The following is a 23687-nucleotide window of genomic DNA, read 5'->3' as shown; positions in this document are numbered from 1 at the left end:
GTCCCTCCCCTGCTGTTTAAAGTCCTCAGCAGCAGCACCAGCCTCCTCCACAAAAAGCCTTCCACGTTAGCAGCGTGGTGCCAGCCCTGCTCGGGGAGAGCTGCCTCTGGGCCAGGTGCTGGGCTGAGCCCTCAGCAGGCAGGCTCTCATTAAGCCAGCCTCCCTACCACGCGGCAAAGCAGAAGCCATCACTGTGCCCTCCTGACAGTACAGGGAAGTCTTCCTGGATTGAGTGGCTTGCTTCTTAAGAGGTCAGGGCAGAATTCGAATCCAGTTCTCCTGGGATTCAAGCCTTGCTGTCCACACACCCTTCCCCTCGAGAGCAGCAGCCACCTGCTCCAAGCACAGCCTCTAGGCCTTAGCGCCTGCCCAGCAGGGCTTCCCAGCTCCTGCGGTGTCCACATCCCTCCTGTCCTTCTGGGTCTTTTTAAAACGCCACCTCTGCCAGGAGGCTTTTCCTCATCTCTCATGCCCGTGGATCTCCTCTCAGTTTCCTTGTGGCCTTTTACCCATTTTGTTCTATAATTAATTCATGTGTTCGCTTATTCAACAAATTTTAATCTGATGTCTACTATATGCCAGGGGCTGTGCCTGGTTCTGGGGAATATAGGGGTAAAGAGGGTCTTAGCTTTTCCAGTAGGAGCAATAGACAAGAAATAAACAAGTAAATAAGATCATTACAAACTGTGTTGGGTAATATGAAAGAAATGAACAGGGTGACAAGACTAAGAGTGAAAGAGGGAGTGGACCTGCTTGGGACTGTGGTCAAGAAGGCCTTGTGAGTCACTGACATTACTTTGGGAGACCCACAGTTAGGATAAAGTCAGCACGAACATCTAGCAGAAGACATTCGAGGCAGAGGGAACAGCAAATGCAGAGCTCCTGAGGATGTAGATGCTGTTTTAAAAACAGAAGATTCGAGTGGCTCATGCAGAGTTATCGAGGCCTGGGATGAGATGTGATGAGGTCAGGAGGTCAGCAGGGCTCAGATGGTGCTGGATCTAATAGGCTGTTGGAAGGAATCTGGACTTCATTCAGAAGTCCTAAATTTGAAAACATTTAAGTATGGTAAGAAGTCACTAAAGATTTTTCAGCAGGGGAGAGACAGGATCTGACTGACATTTTTAAAAGGTCATTCTGGCTGTTGAGTGCATCATGGATTTTACGGGCCAGGCAGAAAGCAGGGGTTGCATCTAGAAGTTCTTCCCATAAATGGGAGAGGAGAGGATATTGGCTTGGACTGGGATGGCAGTGGAATGAAGAGAAATAGACAGATTCTGGATATATTCTAGAAGTAGAGCCAACAAACTTATAGCTATTTCTGAACTTAGTTATCTCATCCTTCCTCCATTTTTAAAAATAGAGATCCTTTCTAATTATTTTGTGTGACTCCTGTGGCCTTGTACATAGTAGAAACTTGGTATATATTTATTGAATTAAATTGAGTTACACTGAATTACATAAAATGGAATGAAATATAATCACATCAAATAAATTGTATTAAAGTGAGTTCAATGTGCACAGAAGTATTTCTGGCTCTTAAAAGAGGGTACATAAGGCTGCCAGTGTCCCAACGTGGGACATTTCCTTTGGCAAGCTCAGAAGCAGATTTTCTAAAGCCACTTTTGAAACTGTGGATACACAACTTTGGGTCCAATTACAGGCTGGTCTATAAGTGTAATTGTAGATCCAGAGAGTCGGTTGTAACAGTGGTTCAGATCATTAACTGGTCAACCACCTGAGTCTATGTCAGCAATTATGTAAATGTTCCTGCAATTAGATTTGCATTTTTATTTGATTGAAAGTTTTAAATATCATCTTTAAAACAAAACAGCTATATGTGCATTCTCCTATCTGCCTAAAGCATGTCAAGTCAGTGGGACATCCCATCCCGATGAGGCTGTTGCCAGCAAGGAGGGGACATGTGTATAAGTGTGAGTGCGTACATGTGCCCATATGGATAGCTTCCAAGCCAACAAAATAGCCTGAGCCAGCTCTTCTGCTCATAATGCTTTAGTGGATTATTTTTGTGAAGGGTAGCTGGCCAGTACAAGCACTCACCAGCCTTGGTATGGCTAAACCATATGCCACTCACCTACTAAGCTTTGAGTTCCCTAGAAGAGATGCCTGGGTATATTCCAAAATCTCTATACTCTTTTGAAAAGCCTGCAGACCAACTTGGAAGGTCCCCTCAGTCCATTTCCAGAATTCCCAGACCCAGAATCTTAAGAACCCATTGGAAAAGCACACTCTACGGGGTAAGTGTTTCTTTCAGCTGTTGCTCATCCTACCTTGGATGGTGTTGGTAAAAGATTTCTCCCAGGCATACATTTTAATCAGCTTGATGCAGGTCAGAAACTCATTCATTGTCTGAACGCGCTTGTCTGTCACTGAAATTGCTGATCGTCGGAAAGCTGAATTGAGCTTAGCCAAAAACATCTGAAATCAAGGTACAGTGTTCAGAGAGAATAGCTGAGTTGCTGTTGGCCTAAAAATCCAGGGACCAGGGTATAAGTGCCAGGAAAAGTTCTAAGGGAGAGATTCTCAGCTGAATCCTTCCATTGAGTTGTGGTCAGTATTCTCTGGGGACACAACCTGAGTCTGGCCAGGTGATACAAATGCACGAATCACCAGGATACAAGGGAAGCACTGCAGACTTTGACAAATTGAAGAAGCAAGCCCCCTTCCCCGGGGCATTCAAATTCAAGTTTTTTAAAAACTATACTGTCCATGAGCCTAAAGTAAGGGCTCAGGTTTCAGGGCCAGGCCCTGGAAGCAAAACCTTCTACCCACTTGAGTGAGAGTGTGCGTGAAATACAACTACAAAGACCTGCTATTACCTGGATGGGGATGAGTAGCATATACACGGATATCCCGATGAGAGCTGTGGGCCCCAGAATGAAAAAGGCGTACACTGCACAGACAGCCATTAGGATAGGGATGGTGGCTGGCAAGGGACAAAACAAGGCAGCTTCAAACAAGGAATAACTATCACTCGATAGTATATTGAGCACCTGGAAAGAAAACACATGGGTTCAGGCTTTGGAAGGGCCACCCGAACATTTCCTCAACTGATGACTTTTTCAATGGCTGGGGAATCTGCGGAAGGAAAGGGAAAACTGCCTTCAAGGGGTTGGAGGTCATCAGAGAAACAACACAGGTGAGTTTTGTGAGTTTCATTCTAGTGTGACTCTGGAGAAGCCAGTCTTTTAGGACTGAGAATCCCAACGAAGAAAGGCATAAATACCACCTAGGAGTACATCGGCAAAGCCCACTGTGTACCTGACAGCTCTCTCCCCTTCTTCCTTGTTAGCACAACCCTGCTTAATCAGGGCACCCATGGGCCCAGGAAAAAGACCACATTTGCAAGCCTGTTTTGTGGAAGCATTGTGACCATGTGGCTATGCTAAGGGGAATGAGACACAAGCCAAGGTATCCAATGGAGCTTTGGGGGTGAATTCTGACAGGGAGCCAACTCAACTTGGAAGACATATCCCTTTCTCTTTTCTGCGTCCTCCTACCCGTTCTCCGAAACATGACTGGGATGTCTGGACCTGCAGTTTCCATTCTGAACAATTATGGAAACCATGTACTAAGGTAGTGATAAAGAAAGACAGAAGAGCCTGGAAGTCCCCATTCCAGCCCTGGATCACCCTCTTTCAGACTACTTTTACATAGAGTGAAATAAATTCATCCTGTTTAACCCACTGTTATTTGGGGGTTTTGGTTTTACACAAGTGAATCTTATCATAATTGATACCACATGCTTTAAACAAACTGAAAGAGCAACTGTAAGAAAGAAACAGTCTCTTTCCTTACCTCACACTACCTAGGGTTCCCTTGGCCAGGGAAATATTCTCATGTAAAAGGTGAAGATTTTATTGCTAAGGATTAAGGGCTTAAGGAAATGTCAACTCGAAAGTCCAACAGGCATGGTCTTTGTTGTGACTTGGCATCCAAGATACTACATGGTTGGAATCATCAGATTCATTAGTCAATCAATTTTATTAAATGCCATAGCATGCTCTGTATTGCTTCCATGTCCTCACTGACAATCAAAGGGATTGAATGAGGTCACCCCTAAGCCCTGTTCCAACTGGAACAGGGAAGCCTTTCCAAATTCTCCAGCTTGAATGGAGTCCTCCTTTCTCTGAATTCTTCTGGTGTTTTGAGTGTCCACCACTTCACTTAGCAGGAAGAAGGGAAATGATGGACAGGACACAGACAACCAAAAGAGGGGACAGATATTCCATCCAGGAAGCCCTCACGCATATTCAGAAAACTCAGAATGCAGTTGCCTAAAGTTAGACTCCTTCTGGACCAGCTTACCTCACCCACAGAGATGTGTGTCAGCGTCTTGAAGGACACCAGGTTTTCGAAAACCAAGGTGGAGATGGCCACCTTCAACCGGATTGCCGTGCGGTAATTGATGGCCCAGGCGAGGGCACAAAAGAGGACTTTGGTAAACTCAGTGGTGAAAAGGGCTGTGCATAGGCCAATGCCAATCCAGACCTTCCTGGAGACACTTTCGGTCTGCTGGAGGATTTGGTGAATGAGAACTGTCTGTAAAACAGTGTGGTGGGGAGAGGAGAGTGCCGCTGCGGTTCAAGGTAGGTACAGGAGGCTTCAGATAATGTCAGCAAGCAGACTTTATGAGGCAAACATTTTAATTAACTTCAGTGGTAGCTGCCATGCTTGACAAGGATTAGCTTTATGAAAATTCTCCCCCAAGGAGTGCAAAGATAACAACAATGTACTAAACCGACCAGCTCATAGAGAAAGTAACTAATCACATTCTTCGCCAGTCTGGGGACCTGGGAGACAAGGCCAAAGAAGGGCCACTGCACTCACCGGCCCTATAGCTGCCATGATAATGCACAGGATGTTGACCACGATATCCATCAAAACACGCGTCCTCTGGAATTTCCAGACCACTCGGCCCAGAGAGGCTTTCTCAGGACCCATCCTTTCTACCTCTTCATCCCAAAGGATTCGAAATCTGTGACAAAAGAACAGGAAGAAGGAAAGGAGCTTATATTCCCACTTGCTGTTGAAAGCTATGCTGATGGATAAAACATTGCAAGAATTCACAACCCACACCTCTGGCAGTGACAGCTTCAGAACAGCATTAGTTCGCTCTTCTTTTACGGCAGGGCTCCCCAACCCCTGGGCCAGGAACTGATACCAGTCTGTGGCCTGCTAGGAACTAGGCTGCCCAGCAGGAGGTGAGCAGCAGGTTTCATCTGTATTTACAACTGTTCCCCATCACTCACATTACTGCCTGAATTTTGCCTCCTGTCAGATCAGTGATGGCATTAGATTCTCATAGGAGCGTGAATCCTACTGTGAACTGGACATGCAAGGGATCTAGGTTATATGCTCCTTATGAGAATCTAATGCCTGATGATCTGAGGTGGAGCTGAGGTGGTGATGCTAGCGCTGGGGAGTGGCTGCAAACACAGATTATCATTAGCAGAGAGATTTGACTGCAGAGACCACAATAAATAAATTGCTTCCAGACTCACACCAAAACCCTATCAATGAGTGGCAAGTGATAGTTAAGCTCCATCTGGTGGACTCCTGGGGTCGCAAAGAGTCAGACATGACTGAGCGACTAAACTGAACTGGTGGGCTCCTTCCTACTGATTCTGCATTAAAGTGAGTCTTATAATTATCTAATTATATATCACAACATAATAATAATACAAATAAAGTTCACAATAAATGTAATATGCTTATTATATGTAATATGAAACCAATAATATACAATATGAAACCAATCCCCTCACCCCTGATCCGTGGAAAAGCTGTCTTCCACAAAACCGGTCCTTGATGCCAAAGTAACTGGGGACCACTGTTTTACAGGGTGGATGGGACATGGGAGTGGCCGTGGCCAGAGCCCTGGCGTTTGGGCTCTTTCCAGGCCCCGGTTTCCTCCTCCTGCCTGTCCCTGGCACAGTACCAGTTGTGACAGAAACACAGAGGCGACAGAGAAATCAAGAAGAAAATATCCAGGGCAAGGAGGAGTGTGTCCGTGTCAAAGATCAGAACAGAGGCCACTGTTCCAGGCATGCAGGGGCACGGGGAGGCAAATCAGGGCCAGATCTCACGGGCCTGACGGTCCTCAGGAAGGAGATTCGATGTCATTCCAAGCGCAAAGGGAGCCACTGCAGGTTTTTAAGCTGATGTGACATGATTACTTATTTAAAAGAACATCTGGCTGCTGTGAGAATAGTGGGTCATGAGGGTGGGGAGCAGGGAGACCACCGTGGAAGACCATGGGCATCCAGGGGGGACGGGACTGTGAGTTTATAGAAAGGCAGACAGTGGAGACATTAGGACTTACAGATGAATTAGATATGGGAGAAAAGGAGATCTGTGGGAATGGAGTTGACAGAGATGGGAAAAGGGAATATCATCAGGTGGGGCTGAGGATCAAGGACACAGCTTTTGATGTAGGATACTTGTGAATCATCCAAGTCCTGTTGGATAGTGGGTGTATGAACTCAGAGTCCGGAAGAGACGTGTGCACTGAAGATCACATGTTATTAAGGTTGTCAAGCATGTGTTTGGAAAAGGATCTAAGCTGATGTTGGGTAGATGGGAGGCAACATTAAAAACAGAGAGAGAGGTAGAAGGAAAACCTGGTACTTCACAGACACTGGTCCAGCCCATTTCTCTCTGTGCTCCTTGGACTGTGGATTTTAGAAACTACCACTGGCAGATTTCTTCAGGACGTGGAGAAGGGGATGCGAATACATAATTGTAGGAGCATGATCGGAACTCGCAGTCCTTCACACATATAGACCAAAAAGAAGGAAAATTCCAGAAGAAACAAATGCAGAGCAACGACATTGAGAGCTTCCCCATTGCTTAAAACAATGCAGTCATTAGAAAGAATGAAGGTACTGGGCTACACAGCAGGAGGTTTCTGTGCTATGGAAAAATATAAACTCTTAACTGAAAATAGCAAAGTGGTTAACCATGAAATACTATGCTTCATTTTTTTCTTCAAGGGAAAAATGATGACCCGTGAGTAGGAAAGAAGAAGAGGTATTGATCTGCAGGAGATGGTAGCACAGGGTGTGTTTAATCAGAATAGAAAAAGTTCCAGACAGATGCAAACCAGTGTTTAATAGTGTTGACCTCTGGGGAGTGGGGTGGGCATATGGTGGGGGTACTTCCACTACTTAAACTTCTGTTGCTTTGACATTTCTGTAATGAATCTGAATTAGGTCGAACCACTGAAATGTATGTTTCGGTAAGTCAAAATTATCAAATATTTCATTCTGTTCAACCGAAACATATTTTGTAATATGAAAGTCCACAATGTCCTGTAATAACCTAAATGGGAAAAGAATTTGAAAAACAATAGATACGTGTATGTGTATATCTGAATCACTTTGCTGTAACACCTGAAACTAATACAACATTGTTAATCAAGTATACTCAAATAGAAAATAAAAAACATTTTTAAGTCCAATGACAACTTTTAAAATGAAATAAAACACCATGTCTGGCACGGCAGACAGCAGCCCAGGTGGAGTCCAACCAGCACAGAGCAAAGTGAGATTCCAGCCACTCCTGTCCCGACGCGGTGATCCTACAAACCAGCTGCACCAGAATGGTCCTGAATCCTCACGCTCTCAAAGAGCACTTTCTCCCCACCAACTCTCCGCAGTACTCACCTCCCCGGAGACTAGGCCAGGAACCAATGAAAAGTATGATTTTGCCAGTCAAAACTGTGAAATATTAGCCCAGTCAGCCCAGCCCACATCTCAGAGAGGAGTCAGGGAGAATGGCCACCGAGACTGGTGGGTGGAAATTTCCCCACGGGGAATCGGGAGCGCCTAAAGGGGCTCGCAGGTCCCTTCCCAAAGGGGGCTCTTCCCTGGACGAAACAGACCGAAACAAATCCTCGTACCTTTTGGCATTGGTGTCAGATGAGTCATACAGAGACAGTGGGGGCAGGGTGTCCACAGTCAGCGCGTGCTGGTAGCCTTGCACCATCACGGGTGTGAGCCAGGAGAAAGTAGCAAACGAGAGGAGCCCTGCGTCATCCACAGGGTTGGGCGCCAACCTGAAACAGGCAAAACGCTCAGTGTCCCAGGATGTTGGGGCCCGTGCCTTGAGTCCCTGGCTAGGATTCTTAACTACAAGGATAACCAGAGCCACTCTCAGGGGGTGACTCACATCACAGCCCTGTGAGCAGCGGTGTGCTGGGCCAGCTCCTACTAGCTTGTGAGAGCTGATTGTTCAATTTCTAGGAATTCTGCAAGTCAGTTCTTAAACATAGCCGGTATTAAAAATTAAATTACATAAATGTAAGTAAATTATCTTAAAAACAAATGCAATCAATATGCAAAACTCATAGCTTCCTAGATTATTTTACTGGATTTTACTCATATCTGTTCTTAAGATTATGTAAGTCTATGACCTCTGTGGTGGAAATAGCACACATAATAGGACTCTGTTACCAGGCATCCCTTCTCAACTTTGCGATCAGGGACAGCATGTTGAAATCAGCCATGGTGGGAGAATTTACACCATAAAAAACGCTAAGTGCTACAAACCAGGGAATTCTTTTAGTGAGCCAGTTGTTAAACATTTAGCAATGACCACCCCATGGGAAAGAGGGTACCTGCTTCATTTGGCATGAGGAAATGGAGACCAGGTAGCTGATCATCAGAGGAGCTGGGCGCCTGGCTCTTGCTCTTGGGAGGATGGGGAGGGTCAGAGCAGGGTGTGGGGGTGAGCCTGCCCAAGGAGGCAAGAGCTAGCGTCAAACTCATGGTTTATTGTGGGGATGGAATGGATTAATATATGTAAGCCACTACACGATCCTGGGCTCCCCTGGTGGCGCTGGTGGTAAAGACTCTGCCTGCCAGTGCAGGAGACGCAGGTTCAGTCCCTGGGTCGAGAAGATCCCTGGAGGAGGAAACGGCAGTCCACTCCAGTATTCTTGCCTGGGAAATCCCATGGACAGAGGAACCCAGAGAACCTACAGAGGTGGGCTATAGTCCATGAGTCGCAAGAGTTAGACACAACTTAGCCACTAAACAACAACTATGATAAAAATACTAGCTAGCAGATAAAGAAGGAGGACAGGGGAGGTAGAAGGAAGGGAAAAAGAAAAGCAATAAGGGAGGAGGAAGAGATGGGTTTCTGCCCTTGAGAAATTAACCATATAAGAGGGAATAAGAGTCAGAGACACAGGGTGTTATCTACTAATTGCTGAGTGTTTGCTATATTCCAGGCCCTGGAAGAGCTTTGTACTTGTAGCAGATGCTATCAAGATGCTCTGGGTCACAAACTTTGCGTGGACTTTGCCACATTTACCTCCAATTTCAGCTGTGGAGGACAACGCCGTGCAGCTTGGGCTCTGCTGACGGGGTCCCGTCTCACAGATGTGTTGTGCCTCTTTTCACTACCTTCAGGGTCTTCTCAGAGCAGAAGTATAGCCCAGAATTGCAGGGGGCTAATGATGGCTCAGACAGTAAAGCGTCTGCCTACAATGCTGGAGACCCGGGTTCAATCCCTGGGTTGGGAAGATCCTCTGGAGAAGGAAATGGCAACCCACTCCAGTACTCTTGCCTGGAAAAATCCCATGGATGGAGGAGCGTGATAGGCTACAGTCCATGGGGTCGCAAAGAGTTGGACAGGACGGAGCGACTTCACTTTCACTTTCACTTTCAATGCCCCCAAGAAGAAAACCTAACTAATGGAGTATAACAGCCCACAGACAAATGCCCCCACCTCCCATCCTACGGGAAGAAAACTGTATACTCTGGAGGGGGCCTGATAGAATCCAGTCCCCATGTCTACAAGCAGTGACACTCACAACACACCACATGCTCTCCTTCCCTGCCTCACTCTCCCTAAACCTTTCTTCCTGCTTCTTGATATCACCTCCCAAATAAGCTACCTGCATCCAAGTTTTCAATTCATGCTCTGCTTTTGGGAGAACCCAAGCTAAGATAATATTAATAAGGTATTAATACTATGTGCCTGGTACATAGTAAACATTTCCCAAAGGGTAACTTTAATGCATTACATCATATAATCCTAACAACAGCCCGAGTATTTGAGTGATATTATGATCCCATTTCATAGACAAGAACATCAAGGCAAAAAGAGGTACTTGCCCAAAGTCTTATAGCGAGTCAGTGGTGAAGCAGGAAATCAAGACCAACACTTGCTGACTCCCATTTTCTCTTTTTCTCCCCCCCCATCTTTCTCTTAAGCACTATATCACACTGCCTCTCCACAAAACAATTGTGAGCAGAGCCAAAACAGTGGGTAGTTAGAGCTCTCCTGCCTAGAGCTAAAGATGGTAGCCCATGCCCTGACCCTTCAACCTTCACCTCTCACCTTAGAGGGTTCACAGGTTTATCTTTGGTCTGCATGTTCTGGAAGGAGAGCAGTGCTAGTCATCTCACCATAGGGATGTCACTTGGCCTTCTGCTGCTCAGAGGACAGGTCATAGGGCTCTTCTCATGCAGAAAAGGTGTGTGTGCTTGTGTGCCTGCGTGTTCAGACGCTCAGTCGTGTCCGACTCTTTGTGACCATAGGCTAGCCTCCCGGGCTCCTCTGTCCATGTGATTCAAACCCTCATCTGTGCTCCTGCACTGGCAGGCAGATTCTTTACCACTGAGAAAAAGCAGCTTTTTAAAATATTATAGCTAATGTAGTGTTAAGAATACACATATAGTAATATAATATCACATTATAGTTAAGCATGTGAGCTTGGAAATCAGACTTTCCAAGTTCCTATTCTGTTGCTGCTGCTGCTAAGTCACGTCAGTCGTGTCCAACTCTGTGTGACCCTATAGACGGCAAGCCCACCAGGCTCCTGTCCCTGGGATTCTCCAGGCAAGAATACTGGAGTGGGCTGCCATTTCCTTCTCCAATTCAACCCAGTTCTCTCTCTCCATCTGTGTTCCAGACCCTTGCAGCTTCTTCCTTCAAGACGTCAGATCTGTTTCTCCACATCTTGAATCTAGGCTTACATGTGACTTGATTTGGCCAATAGAATGCAGTGAAAGAAATGGTGAACCTAGTGCAGGCTAGCCTGCTGGAAGGTCATAGTCCATGGGGCCCACCTTCCCCCGGCCCATCACCCCCAGAAGCACAGCCATCTTGCTGACCAACAGAGCATAAGAAAATCTGGTCAAGCCTAAAACAATCACCGTTTATTTAGCTCAAGTTGCTGGACCACTTATAAAATTTTAGCTAAAGAAACGGGGATTGTTTTAGTCTACTAAGTGCAGAGACAGTTTGTTACAAAGTGATATCTACGTGATTAACGTTGTGCACATTATTTAACTTTTCTGTGCCTCACTTTTTTTTTTCCATTTATTTTTATTAGTTGGAGGCTAATTGCTTTACATCATTGCAGTGGTTTTTGTCATACACTGAAATGAATTAGCCATGGATTTACATGTATTCCCCATCCCAGTCCCCCCTCCCACCTCCCTCTCCACCCGATCCCTCTGGGTCTTCCCAGTGCACCAGGCCCGAGCACTTGTCTCATGCACCCAACCTGGGCTGGTGATCTGTTTCACCCTAGATAATATACATGTTTCGATGCTGTTCTCTTAAAACATCCCACCCTCGCCTTCTCCCAGAGTCCACAAGTCTGTTCTACACATATATATGGAATTTAGAAAGATGGTAACGATAACCCTATATGCAAAACAGAAAAAGAGACTCAGATGTATAGAACAGACTTCTGTGCCTCACTTATTCACACATCAGATAAATATAATCACAACACCTCCAGGGTGGTTGTGAGGAGTGAATGAAAAGATGTTTGTAAAGCTCCCAAACAGGTCCTGGCACATGGCAAGCTCTCCTTAAACATTTGCTGTTGCCTCCTTTCCACCAAAGGAAAGGAGGTTCTTGAAGTGATTGGTTAATAAATTTTAAAGATGGATGGATGGATGGAAGGTCAAAAGTACAAGCCTACAGAGCAGCAATGTGGGGAGCAGGGGCAATGTTCACTGTCCTGATGGGTTGGAGATGATTCCTGGAAGTTCTGCCCAGATCTCCCTTCAATCCTCCTCCTGACTTACCTTGCATAGGGTCTCACTGGGATCATAGTCTTCAGGCTGGGGTCATATCTCTCTGTGAATGATCTCCGCTGGCCTCGCCGGTCCAGATCAGAGATAAGGTAGGGGCCATCACCCACCATCTTGATGGCAGTCTAGAGCCCTGGGCTCCTGGTCTAGTGACCTTCACTCTGCAGCAGAAAGATGAGATGAGGACACTCTGGAATGGAGTTAGGCAGCCCCTACTCCACCCAGATCAGCTCCAATCTGGTTTCACCAATCAACCTTTCACATCATGGGGGAGAGTGGTCAGATGCCCCATAATTCCCTCAACTCCACTAAGAGCCTTCCTTATTAGCAAAGAGATTCTGTGCCTCTTTTTCCCTATTTTGGGCTGACAGGGAGAAAAGCCTATTGCAGGTTTTCTACTGGGAGCCAGCCCATGACCAAGCCTGAGTACTAGCCCAGCAAAAGAACCCAAGAAGGTGTGTTTGCTGCCTTAATGGGACCCAGATTGAAGTTTGTCACACATACAAACCCCCCTTTTCTCTCTAATTCTTTCAGATACCCACATTCCTATGTCTCCATACCCAAGGATCAGAGAACTTCAGAGAGACCACCTCTCAGGACCAGGCACATCTGATCAAGTCTGCATCCTTCCCCCCCACTTCTGTGACAACTGTCCCAAAGAGAATTAAAAAATCTAGGCTGAGAGGACACTTTTGAGAGTGCCTGTCCAGTCCACAAACCAACCACCCCATTCACCAATCACCTAATCCTAAGTAATAGAGAACAATTCCTGAAGGTTTTCTATGCCTAGTTTAAACTCTTTCCTGGTACATAGCTCTATTCTTGCCCTAAAGTTCCATGACATTCTGCTCCTCATATTCTATCAATAAATTCTCTCTTTTAACCTAAATTATCCCAATTTAGTTTCTGTCACTAGCAACCAGAAGCCTCACGATTATAAATACACGAACCCTATGAATTCACTATGGAATTTTTCATGACTAGAAACAAAATTAATCAATCCCCATTGAGGTTTTAATGGCTGATAAACCTATGGCATTTAGGAGTTGGAAGTATCCTCAAATGCAATATTTACAAGCTCCTCATTGTTCAGAAAAGAAAACAGAGGTCCAGCGAAGAAAAAGGATTTACTCAAGAGTATATGTAGTAGTGACATCAGATTCATGGCTAAGATATACCTTATTTATGCTTCTCTGCCTCCTGTCCAACAAAAGCAATTTGTAGGTGAATCCACAAAATATCTAGAAAACCTGAGTCCCTGGCAGGACTAACAGAGGGTGTTTCTCTCGCAAAGGCAGTTAGTAACGACGAGAAGAGATGACTACTACTTTAAATGCAAATGAGAAATTTAACAAAGAGATGAAATCATTAAAAAGAACCAAAAAAGGCATGCTGGATCTGAAAAATGCAACAAATAAAATGAAAATTGTAATAAAGTGTATCAACAGCAAGAAAAGCATAAAAGTTGGAAGATAAGAACTTTGAAATTATCCAGACAGAGAACAACAAAGGAAAAAAAGTGAAGAAAGCCTACATTACCTATGGAATACAACCAAAGGAAATAATATGCAAATTATTGGAGTTTCAGAAAAAGAGAGGAAGAAGGAGATAGAAATCTAATTTAAAGCAATAATGACTGAGAACTTCTCAAATTGGGCTAGAGATTTTCATATCCTATTTCATGAAGTTAATAGGTCACCAAACAAACTGAACTTAATGAGATCCTCTCCAAGACACATTTTAATAAAACTGTCAAAAATCAAACTACAAGAGAATCTAAAAAGCAGCAAGAGAAAAGAAGCTCATTACTTACAAAGGAATCCCCATAAAGGTATTGGCAGATTTCTCAGCAGAAATCTCATAAGTCAGGAGAGAGTGGGGTGGTATATTCAAAAGAAAAAAACTGCCAACCAAGAATGCTGTATCTGACAAAGATACTATTCAGAAATAAAGGAGAGATAAATATTTTCCCGACAAAAGCTGAAGGCTTCATTGCCTCCAAACCTACATTAAAGAAATGCTAAAATGAGTTCTTCAGGCTGAAATTAAGATCTCTGATCTGAAAACATATGAAAATATACAGCATATTGGTAAAGTAAGTATAGAATCAAATTCAGAATGCCCTACTACTGTAATATGTAGTGTGTTAGCCGTGATGGGGGAAGCTGTGCTCCCTCCCTGCTGTTTACCTGGGGCCAAACTATGGTGGAGATAATGAAGATAATGGTGACCTCCTTCAAAAGCTCCGATGCATGTACTGCTACACTCAGTGCCCCCAACCCTGCAGCAGGCCACCATGGACCCATGCCTCCCCTGGAGACTCCTGGACACTCACAGGCAAGTCTGGGTTAGTCTCTTGTGGGGTCACTGCTCCTTTCTCCCAGGTCCTGGTGCACAAGGTTCTGTTTGTGCCCTCCAAGAGTCTGTTTCCCAGTCCTGTGTAAGTTCTGGCAGCTCTATGGTAGGGTGGATGGTGACCTCCTCCAAGAGAGCTTATGCCATACCCAAGTCTGCTGCACTCAGAGACCCTGCCCCCGCGGTAGTCCACTGCTGACCTGTACCTCCACAGGAGACACACAAACACAGTCCTGTCTCAGTCTCTGTGAGGTCCTTGGGTCCTGGTGCACACAAAGTTTGTTTGAGCCCTCTGAGCATCTCTGGTGGGAATGGGGTTTGATTCTAAATGTGAATTAGCCCCTCCTACCATCTTGTTGGGGCTTCTTCTTTGCCCTCGGATGTGGGGTATCTCTTCACAGCCACTCCAGCGCCTACCCTCTTACTGGGGTTTCTCTGACCTTGGACATGGGGTATCTCTTCACAGCTCCTCCAGAAAAGCACAGAATCCCTTAGAAGAAATGGAGTAAACAGCATAATCAACAAAAGAGTCTGAAATGCAGTACTTGGATGCAATCGCAAAAATGGTAAAATGATCTCTGTTTCCAAGGCAAATCAATCAATAGCATGGTAATCCAAGTCTATGCCCCAACCAATAATGCTGAAGAAGCTGAAGCTGAATTGTTCTATGAAGACCTACAAGACCTTATAAAACTAGCACCCAAAAAAGATGTCCTTTAAATTATAGGGGACTAGAATGCAAAAGTAGGAAGTCAAGAAGTAACAGACAAATTTGACCTTGTAGTATATAATGAATCAAGGCAAAGGCTAATAGAGTTTGGCTAACAGAACACACTGGTCATAGCAAACACCCTCTTCCAACAACACAAGAGAAGACTCTATACATGGGCATAACCATATGGTCAACATTAAAATCAAATTGATTATATTCTTTGCAGCCAAAGATGGAGAAGCTCTATACAGTCAAAAAAAAACAAGACCGGGAGCTGACTGTGACTCAGATCATGAACTCCTTATTGCCAAATTCAGACTGAAATTGAAGAAAGTAGGGAAAACCACTAGACCATTCAGGTATGACCTAAACCAAATCCCTTACAATTATACAGTGGAAGTGAGAAATAGATTTAAGGGACTAGCTCTGATAGACAGAGTGCCTGATGAACTATAGACGGAGGTTCATGACATTGTACAGGAGACAGGGACCAAGAACATCTCCAAGAAAAAGAAATGCAAAAAAGCAAAATGGCTATCTGAGGAGGCCTTACAAATAACTGTGAAAAGAAGAGAAGTGAAAAGCATAGGAGAAAAGGAAAGATACACCCATGTGAATGCAGGCTTCAAAGAATAGCCAGGAGAGATAAGAAAGCCTTCCTCAGTGATTGGTGCAAAGAAATAGAGGAAAGCAACAGAATGGGAAAGACTGGAGATCTCTTCAAGAAAATTAGAGACACCAAGGGAACATTTCATGCAAAGACGGGCTCAATGAAGGACCGAAATGGTATGTACCTAACAGAAGCAGAAGATAGTAAGAAGAGATGGCAAGAAAACACAGAAGAACTGTGCAGAAAAGATCTTCACAACCCAGATAATCACAATGGTGTGATCACTCATCTAGAGCCAGACATCCTGAAATGTGAAGTCAAGTGGGCCTTAGGAAGCATCACTACAAACAAACCTAGTGGAGGTGATGGAATTCCAGTTGAGCTATTTCAAATCCTCAAAGATGATGTTGCTAAAGTGCCACACTCAATATGCCAGCAAATTTGGAAGACTCAGCAGTGGCCACAGGACTGGAAAAGGTCTGTTTTCATTCCAATCCCAAAGAAAGGCAATGCCAAAGAATGCTCAACTACTGCACAATTGCACTCACCTCACATGCTAGTAAAGTAATGCTCAAAAGTCTCCAAGCCAGTCTTCAACAGTACGTGAACTGTGAACTTGCAGATATTCAAGCTGGTTTTAGAAAAGGCAGAGGAACCAGAGATCAAATTGCCAATAGCCACTGGATCATCAAAAAAGCAAGAGAGTTCCAGAAAAACAGCTATTTCTGCTTTATTGACTATTCCAAAGCCTTTGACTGTGTGGATCACAATAAACTGTGGAAAATTCTGAAAGAGATGGGAATACACCTGAGCTGCCTCTTGAGAAATCTGTATGCAAGTCAAGAAGTAACAGTTAGAACTGGACATGGAACAACAGACTGGTTCCAAATAGGAAAAGGAATATGTCAAGGCTGTATATTATCACCCTGTTTTTTTAATTTATATGCAGAGTACATCATGAGAAATGCTGGACTGGATGAAGCACAAGCTGAAATCAAGATTGCTGGTAGAAATATCAATAACCTCAGACATACAGATAACACCACCCTTACGGCAGAAAGTGAAGAAGAACTGACGAACCTCTAGAGGAAAGAGAAAAGAGAGAGTGAGAAAGTTGGCTTAAAGCTCAACATTCAGAAAACAAAGATCATGGCATCCAGTCCCATCACTTCATGGCAAATAGATGGGGAAACAGTGGAAACAGTGGGAGATTTTACTTTTTTCGGGTTCCAAAATCACTGCAGATGGTGACTGCAGCCATGAAATAAAAAGATGCTTACTCCTTGGAAGGAAAGTTATGACCAACCTAGACAGCATATTAAAAAGCAGAGACATTACTTTGTCAACAAAGGTCCATCTAGTCAAGGCTATGGTTTTTCCAGTAGTGTACGTATGTGAGAGTCAGACTATAAAGAAAGCTGAGCACCAAAGAATTGGTGCTTTTGAACTGTGGTGTTGGACAAGATTCTTGAGAGTCCCTTGGACTGCGAGGAGATCCAACCAGTCCATCCTAAAGGAGATCAGTCCTGGGTGTTCGTTGGTAGGACTGGTTTTGAAGCTAAAACTCCAATACTTTGGCCACCTGATGGGAAGAACTGACTCATTTGAAAAGACCCTGATGCTGGGAAAGATTGAAAACAGGAGGAGAAGGGGACGACAGAGGATGAGATGGTTGGATGGCATCACTGACTCAACGGACATGAGTTTGAGTAAACTCCAGGAGTTGGTGATGGACAGGGAGGCCTGGTGTGTTGCAGTCCATGGGCTCACAAAGAGTCAGACATGACTGAGCAACTGAACTGAACTGAACTGATATCTATAATATGTTTTGTGTAAGCTCAAGGTAACCACAAAGCAAAATCCTACAATAGATTTGCAAAAGGTAAAGAGAAGGGAATCAAATCATAACACTACAGAAAATCATCAATTCACAAAGGAAAGCAGAAAGAGAGGAAAAAAGAAATAAACTACAAAACAGTCAGAAGACAATAAGATGGCACTAGAAAGTCCGTATGTATCAGCAACTACTCTACATGTAAATGCATTAAATTCTCCAATCAAAAAGCAAGAATGTCTGAATGGATTTGAAAAAACAAGACACAACTCTATATACCTACAAGAGACTCATTTCAGCTCTAAGAACACACGAAGGTTCAAAGTGAAGGGATGTAAAATGATAGTCCATGACAATGGAGACCAAAAGAGCAGGGTAGTTACACCTATATCAGAGAAAGCATACATTTAGCCAAAAACTTTATGAAGAGACAAAAGTTATTACATAATAGCAAAGGTGTCATTTTATTAAGAAGATAAGATAATTATATTGGGGATATATATATCCCTAATATTAGAGCCGAAGACCTACAAGACCTTTTAGAACTAACACCCAAAAAAGATGTCCTTTTCATTATAGGGGACTGGAATGCAAAAGTAGAAAGTCAAGAAACACGTGGAGTAACAGGCAAATTTGGCCTTGGAGTACGGAATGAAGCAGGGCAAAGGCTAATAGAGTTTTGCCAAGAGAACGCACTGGTCATAGCAAACACCCTCTTCCAACAACACAAGAGAAGACTCTACACATGGACATCACCAGATGGCCAACACCAAAATCAAATTGATTATATTCTTTGCAGCCAAAGATGGAGAAGCTCTATACAGTCAAAAAAACAAGACTGGGAACGGACTGTGGCTCAGATCATGAACTCCTTTTTGCCAAATTCTGACTTAAAATGAACAAAGTGGGGAAAACCACTAGACCATTCAAGTATGACCTAAATCAAAACCCTTATGAATATATAGTGGAAGTGAGAAATAGATTTAAGGGACTAGCTCTGATAGACAGACAGCCTGATGAACTATGAACAGAGGTTCATGACATTGTACAGGAGACAGGGATCAAGACCATCCCCATGGAAAAGAAATGCAAAAAGGCAAAATGGTTGTCTGAGGAGGCCTTACAAATAGCTGTGAAAACAAGAGAAGCGAAAAGCAAAGGAGAAAAGAAAAGATATTCCCATTTGAATGCAGAGTTCCAAAGAATAGCCAGGAGAGATAAGAAAGCCTTCCTCAGTGATCAGTGCAAAGAAATAAAGGAAAGCAACAGAATGGGAAAGACTGGAGATCTCTTCAAGAAAATTAGAGATACCAAGGGAACATTTCATGCAAAGATGGGCTTGATAAAGGACAGAAATGGTATGGACCTAACAGAAGCAGAAGATAGTAAGAAGAGGTGGCAAGAAAACACAGAACTGTGCAGAGAAGATCTTCACGACCCAGATAATCACAATGGTGTGATCACTCATCTAGAGCCAGACATCCTGGAATGTGAAGTCAAGTGGGCCTTAGAAAGCATCACTACAAACAAACCTAGTGGAGGTGATGGAATTCCAGTTGAGCTATTTCAAATCCTCAAAGATGATGTTGCTAAAGTGCCGCACTCAATATGCCAGCAAATTTGGAAGACTCAGCAGTGGCCACAGGACTGGAAAAGGTCTGTTTTCATTCCAATCCCAAAGAAAGGCAATGCCAAAGAATGCCCAACTACCGCACAATTGCACTCATCTTACACGCTAGTAAAGTAATGCTCAAAAGTCTCCAAGCCAGGCTTTAGCAATATGTCAACTGAGAACTTCCAGATGTTCAAGCTGGTTTTAGAAAAGGCAAAGGAACCAGAGATCAAATTGCCAACAGCCGCTGGATCATCGAAAAAGCAAGAGAGTTTCAGAAAAACATCTATTTCTGCTTTATTGACTATGCCAAAACCTTCAACTGTGTGGATCACAATAAACTGTGGAAAATTCTGAAGGAGATGTGAATACCAGACCACCTGACCTGCCTCTTGAGAAACCTGTATGCAGGTCAGGAAGAAACAGTTAGAACTGGACATGAAACAACAGACTGGTTCCAAATAGGAAAAGGAGTACGTCAAGGCTGTATATTGTCATCCTGCATATTTAACTTATATACAGAGTACATCATGAGAAACACTGGGCTGGAAGAAGCACAAGCTGGAATCAAGATTGCCGGGAGAAATATCAATAACCTCAGATATACAGATGACACCACTCTTATGGCAGAAAGTGAAGAGGAACTAAAGAGCCTCTTGATGAAAGTGAAAGAGAGTGAAAAAGTTGGCTTAAAAAACTGGCATTCAGAAAACTAAGATCATGGCATTTGGTCCCATCACCTCATGGGAAATAGATGGGGAGACAGTGGAAACAGTGTCAGACTTTATTTTTTTGGGGCTCCAAAATCACTGTGGATGGTGACTGCAGCCATGAAATTAAAAGACACTTACTCCTTGGAAGGAAAGTTATTACCAACTTAGCATGTTAAAAAGCAGAGACATTACTTTGCCAACAAAGGTTCATCTGGTTAAGGCTATGGTTTTTCCAGTGATCACGTATGGATGTGAAAGTTGGACTGTGAAGAAAGCTGAGTGCCGAATAATTGATGCTTTTGAACTGTGGTGTTGGAGAAGACTCTTGAGAGTCCCTTGGACTGCAAGGAGATCCAACCAGTCCATCCTGAAGGAGATAAGTCCTGGGTGTTCATTGGAAGGACTGATGCTGAAGCTGAAACTCCGATACTTTGGTCACCTCATGCAAAGAGCTGACTCATTGGAAAGGACCCGGATGCTGGGAGGGATTGGGGGCAGGAGGAGAAGGGGACAACAGAGGATGAGATGGCTGGATGGCATCACCGACTCGATGGGCCTGAGTTTGAGTAAACTCTGGGAGTTTGTGATGGACAGGGAGGCCTGGTGTGCTGCGATTCATGGGGTCGCAAAGAGTCGGACACGACTGAGTGACTGAACTGAACTGAATATTAGAGTATCTAAATATATTAAGTTAATACTAACAGATGAGGAAGAGAGAAATAGAGAGTAATATAATATCATAAGGGACTTCAATACCTCACTTTCAACATTAAGTAGATCATCCAGATCATCAATAAGGAAACATTGAGCTTGAAATATCCTTTAGATCAAATGGACCTAACAAACATATATAGAACTTTCCATCCGACTGAGTAGAATACACATTCCTCTCAAGTGCACATGGAATATTCTCCAGGACAGAGGATGATATGTCACAAAGCAAGACTTAGCAAATCTGAGAAGGTTATCATATCAAGTATCTTTTCTTACCACAATGGTATGAAACTAGAAATCAATAGCAGAAGGAAAGCTGAAAAAAATCACAAGTATGTGGAAATAAACAACACACTTCTGAGCAACCAAGGGGTCAAAGAAAAAAATCAAAAGGGAAATAAAAATAATCTTGAAACAAATGAAAACAAAACATACCCAAACCTATGGGATGCAGCAAAAATAGTTCCAAGACAAAAGTTTATAGTGATAAATGCCTTCATTAAGAAAAAAGAGAGAACTCAAATAAACAATAACTTTATACTTCAAGGAACAAACTAAGTCTACCAAAGCAGAATAAAGGAAATAATTATCAGAGAAGAAATATGTGAAACACAATATTTTAAAACAATTGAAAGGACCAATGAAACAAAAAGCTGGGGAGGAGGATGTTAAAGATAAAATTGACAAGCATTTAACTAGTCTAAGGGGAAAAAAAGAAATGAAAGAAAGAGTAGGCAGACCTTCAAAAAGTCATGAGACTATGAACAATTATATACCAACAAATTCTGTAGCAGAGAACATAGAGAAATTCATTGAAACATGCAGTTTATTAAGATTGAATCATGAAGAAACAGAAAATCTTAACAAACCAATTATGAGTAAGGAAATTTAATCATTAATTGGAAATCTCTTAACAAAGAAAAGCCCAGAACCAGAAGGTTTCAGTAGTGAATTCTAGCAAATAAGTAAAGAAGAGTTAAATGAAAATCTTTCTCAAACTCTTCCAAAAAATTGAAGAGGAGGAAATACTCCCAAATTCATCTTATGAGGCCAGCATTACCTGATACCAATGCCAGATAAGGATGCTATAAGGAAGAAAAAAAAACTACAGGCAAATTTCCCTAATAAATATCAATGTAATAATATTAGCAAAATATTAGCAAGTTTAATTCAATGACACATTAAAAGGATTATATGCCATGATCAAGTGAGACTTATCTCTAGGATGCAAGGATGGTTCAACAGCATAAATCACTAAATAAATACTCCATACTTACAGAATGAAAGATAAAATCATGCGATCATCTCAACAGATATAGAAAAACATTTTAAAAAAATATAACATCCATTCATGATAATAAAAAGAAAAATCTTAGGTATAGAAGAAAAGTACCTGAAAATAATAAAGGCCATATTTGACAAGCCCATACATAATATCACACTCAGTGGTGAAAGGTTGAAAGCTTTTCATCTAAGATCAGAAAGACAATGATGCCTACTCTCACTATGTCTATTCAACACAGTATTGGAAGTCAAAACCATGACAATGGACAAGAAAAGGAAATAAAAGGCATCCAATTGGAAAGAAATAAGTAAAATTGTCTCTATAGATGATATGACCTTATATATAGAAAATTTTGAAGGCTCCACCAAAAGAATCATTATCACTAATCAACAAATTATCAACACTAATCAACTAATCAACACTAATCAACTAAATCAACATTATAAAAATGCTGTAAGATAAAATATCAGCATATAGAAACTAGTTGTGTTTCCATACACTAAAGTAAAATATCTGAAAAAGAAATAAAGAAAATAATCCCATTCACAGTAGCATCAGAAACAATAAATACTTGTGAATAAATTTGACCAAGGAAGTAAAAGATCTGTACACTGAAAACTACAAGGCTTGGGGGAAAGAAATTGAAGAGATGCAAACAAATGGAAAGATATCTTGTGTTCAAGGATCAGAGAAATCAATACTGTTAAAATGCCCATGCTACCCAAAACTACCTATAGATTCAATGCAATCCTTATCAAAATTCCAATGGCATTTTTCACAGAAATAGAAAAAACAATCCTAAAATTGTATGAAACTGCAAGAGACCCTGAATAGCCGAAGCAATCCTGAGAAAGAATAAGAAAATTGGAGGCATAACATTTCCTAATTTCAAAGTATGCTGCAAAGTTTTATTAATCAAAACAGTATGATATTGGCATAAGAAAAGATTCATAGACCAATAAAACATAGTTAAGGGCCAGAAATAAACCCTCACATACACAGTCAGCCAATATTTGACAATAGAGTCAAGAACACTCAATGAAGAAAGGATAAACTCTTCAATAAAGGTATTGGGAAAAACCACATAATCACATACAGAATAAAATTGCACTCCTATCATACACAACCCACACTTTTAAATCAAAGACTTAAAACATAGGACATGAAACCATAAAAATCCTAGAAAAAAACATAGGGAAATAGTCTCAGCAGGTATTTTTTAATATGACATCAAAAGCACAAGCAAAATAAAAAGTAAAAACAATTAAGTAGGGCTACATCAGACTAAAAAACATCTGCACAGCAAAATAAACAATCAGTAAGATGAAAAGGTAACCTATGGAAGAGGAGAAAAAATTGAAAATCACATGTCTGATAGGTGGTTAATATCCAAAATATATAAGGAACTCAGTAACAAAACAAAAAACAATTCAATTTTAAAATGGGTAGAGGAACTGAATACAAGACACACGAATAGTCATAAAGTACATGAAAGGTGCTAAAGTTACTAATTACCATAAAAATTAAAATCAAAATCACAAGGACATAACACCTCTCACCTATGAGAATGGCTGTCATCAAAAAGACAAGACATAACCAAGTGTTGAAAGTGAAGTGAAAGTGTTAGTCACTCAGTCCAGTGCAGTTCTTTGCAACCTCATGAACTGTAGCCCACCAGGCTTCCCTGTCCATGGGATTCTCCAGGGAAGAATACGGGAGTGGATAGACATTCCCTTTTCCAGGGGATCTCCCTGACCCAAGGGTCAAACCCA

The 23687-nt window shown here is 42.5% G+C and overlaps 1 protein-coding gene across 3 annotated transcripts in view; it reads right to left on the bottom strand.

Moving 5' to 3' along the window:
- The window catches only part of LOC110129341 (ATP-binding cassette sub-family C member 12), an 86307-nt gene that overhangs the window by 46762 nt on the left and 15858 nt on the right, over positions 1-23687 (bottom strand). For all 3 annotated transcript variants that reach the window (XR_011482245.1, XM_070451348.1, XM_020880702.2), the window contains exons 2-7: positions 12075-12241; positions 7925-8080; positions 4852-4999; positions 4330-4563; positions 2841-3014; positions 2292-2439 (exon numbers count right to left, since the gene is read on the bottom strand). Coding sequence is in view for 2 of the 3 variants with exons in the window: in XM_070451348.1 (XP_070307449.1) it covers positions 2292-2439; positions 2841-3014; positions 4330-4563; positions 4852-4999; positions 7925-8080; positions 12075-12193 (979 nt within the window). In the remaining variant the exon portion in view is untranslated. The remainder of the gene's footprint in view (positions 1-2291; positions 2440-2840; positions 3015-4329; positions 4564-4851; positions 5000-7924; positions 8081-12074; positions 12242-23687) is intronic.

Source organism: Odocoileus virginianus, chromosome 20 (genome assembly GCF_023699985.2).
Source record: "Odocoileus virginianus isolate 20LAN1187 ecotype Illinois chromosome 20, Ovbor_1.2, whole genome shotgun sequence".
Classification (NCBI taxonomy): Eukaryota; Metazoa; Chordata; class Mammalia; order Artiodactyla; family Cervidae; genus Odocoileus; species Odocoileus virginianus.
The sequence above is the reverse complement of the archived record's forward strand: the minus strand, read 5'-3'. Positions and strand labels throughout refer to the sequence as shown.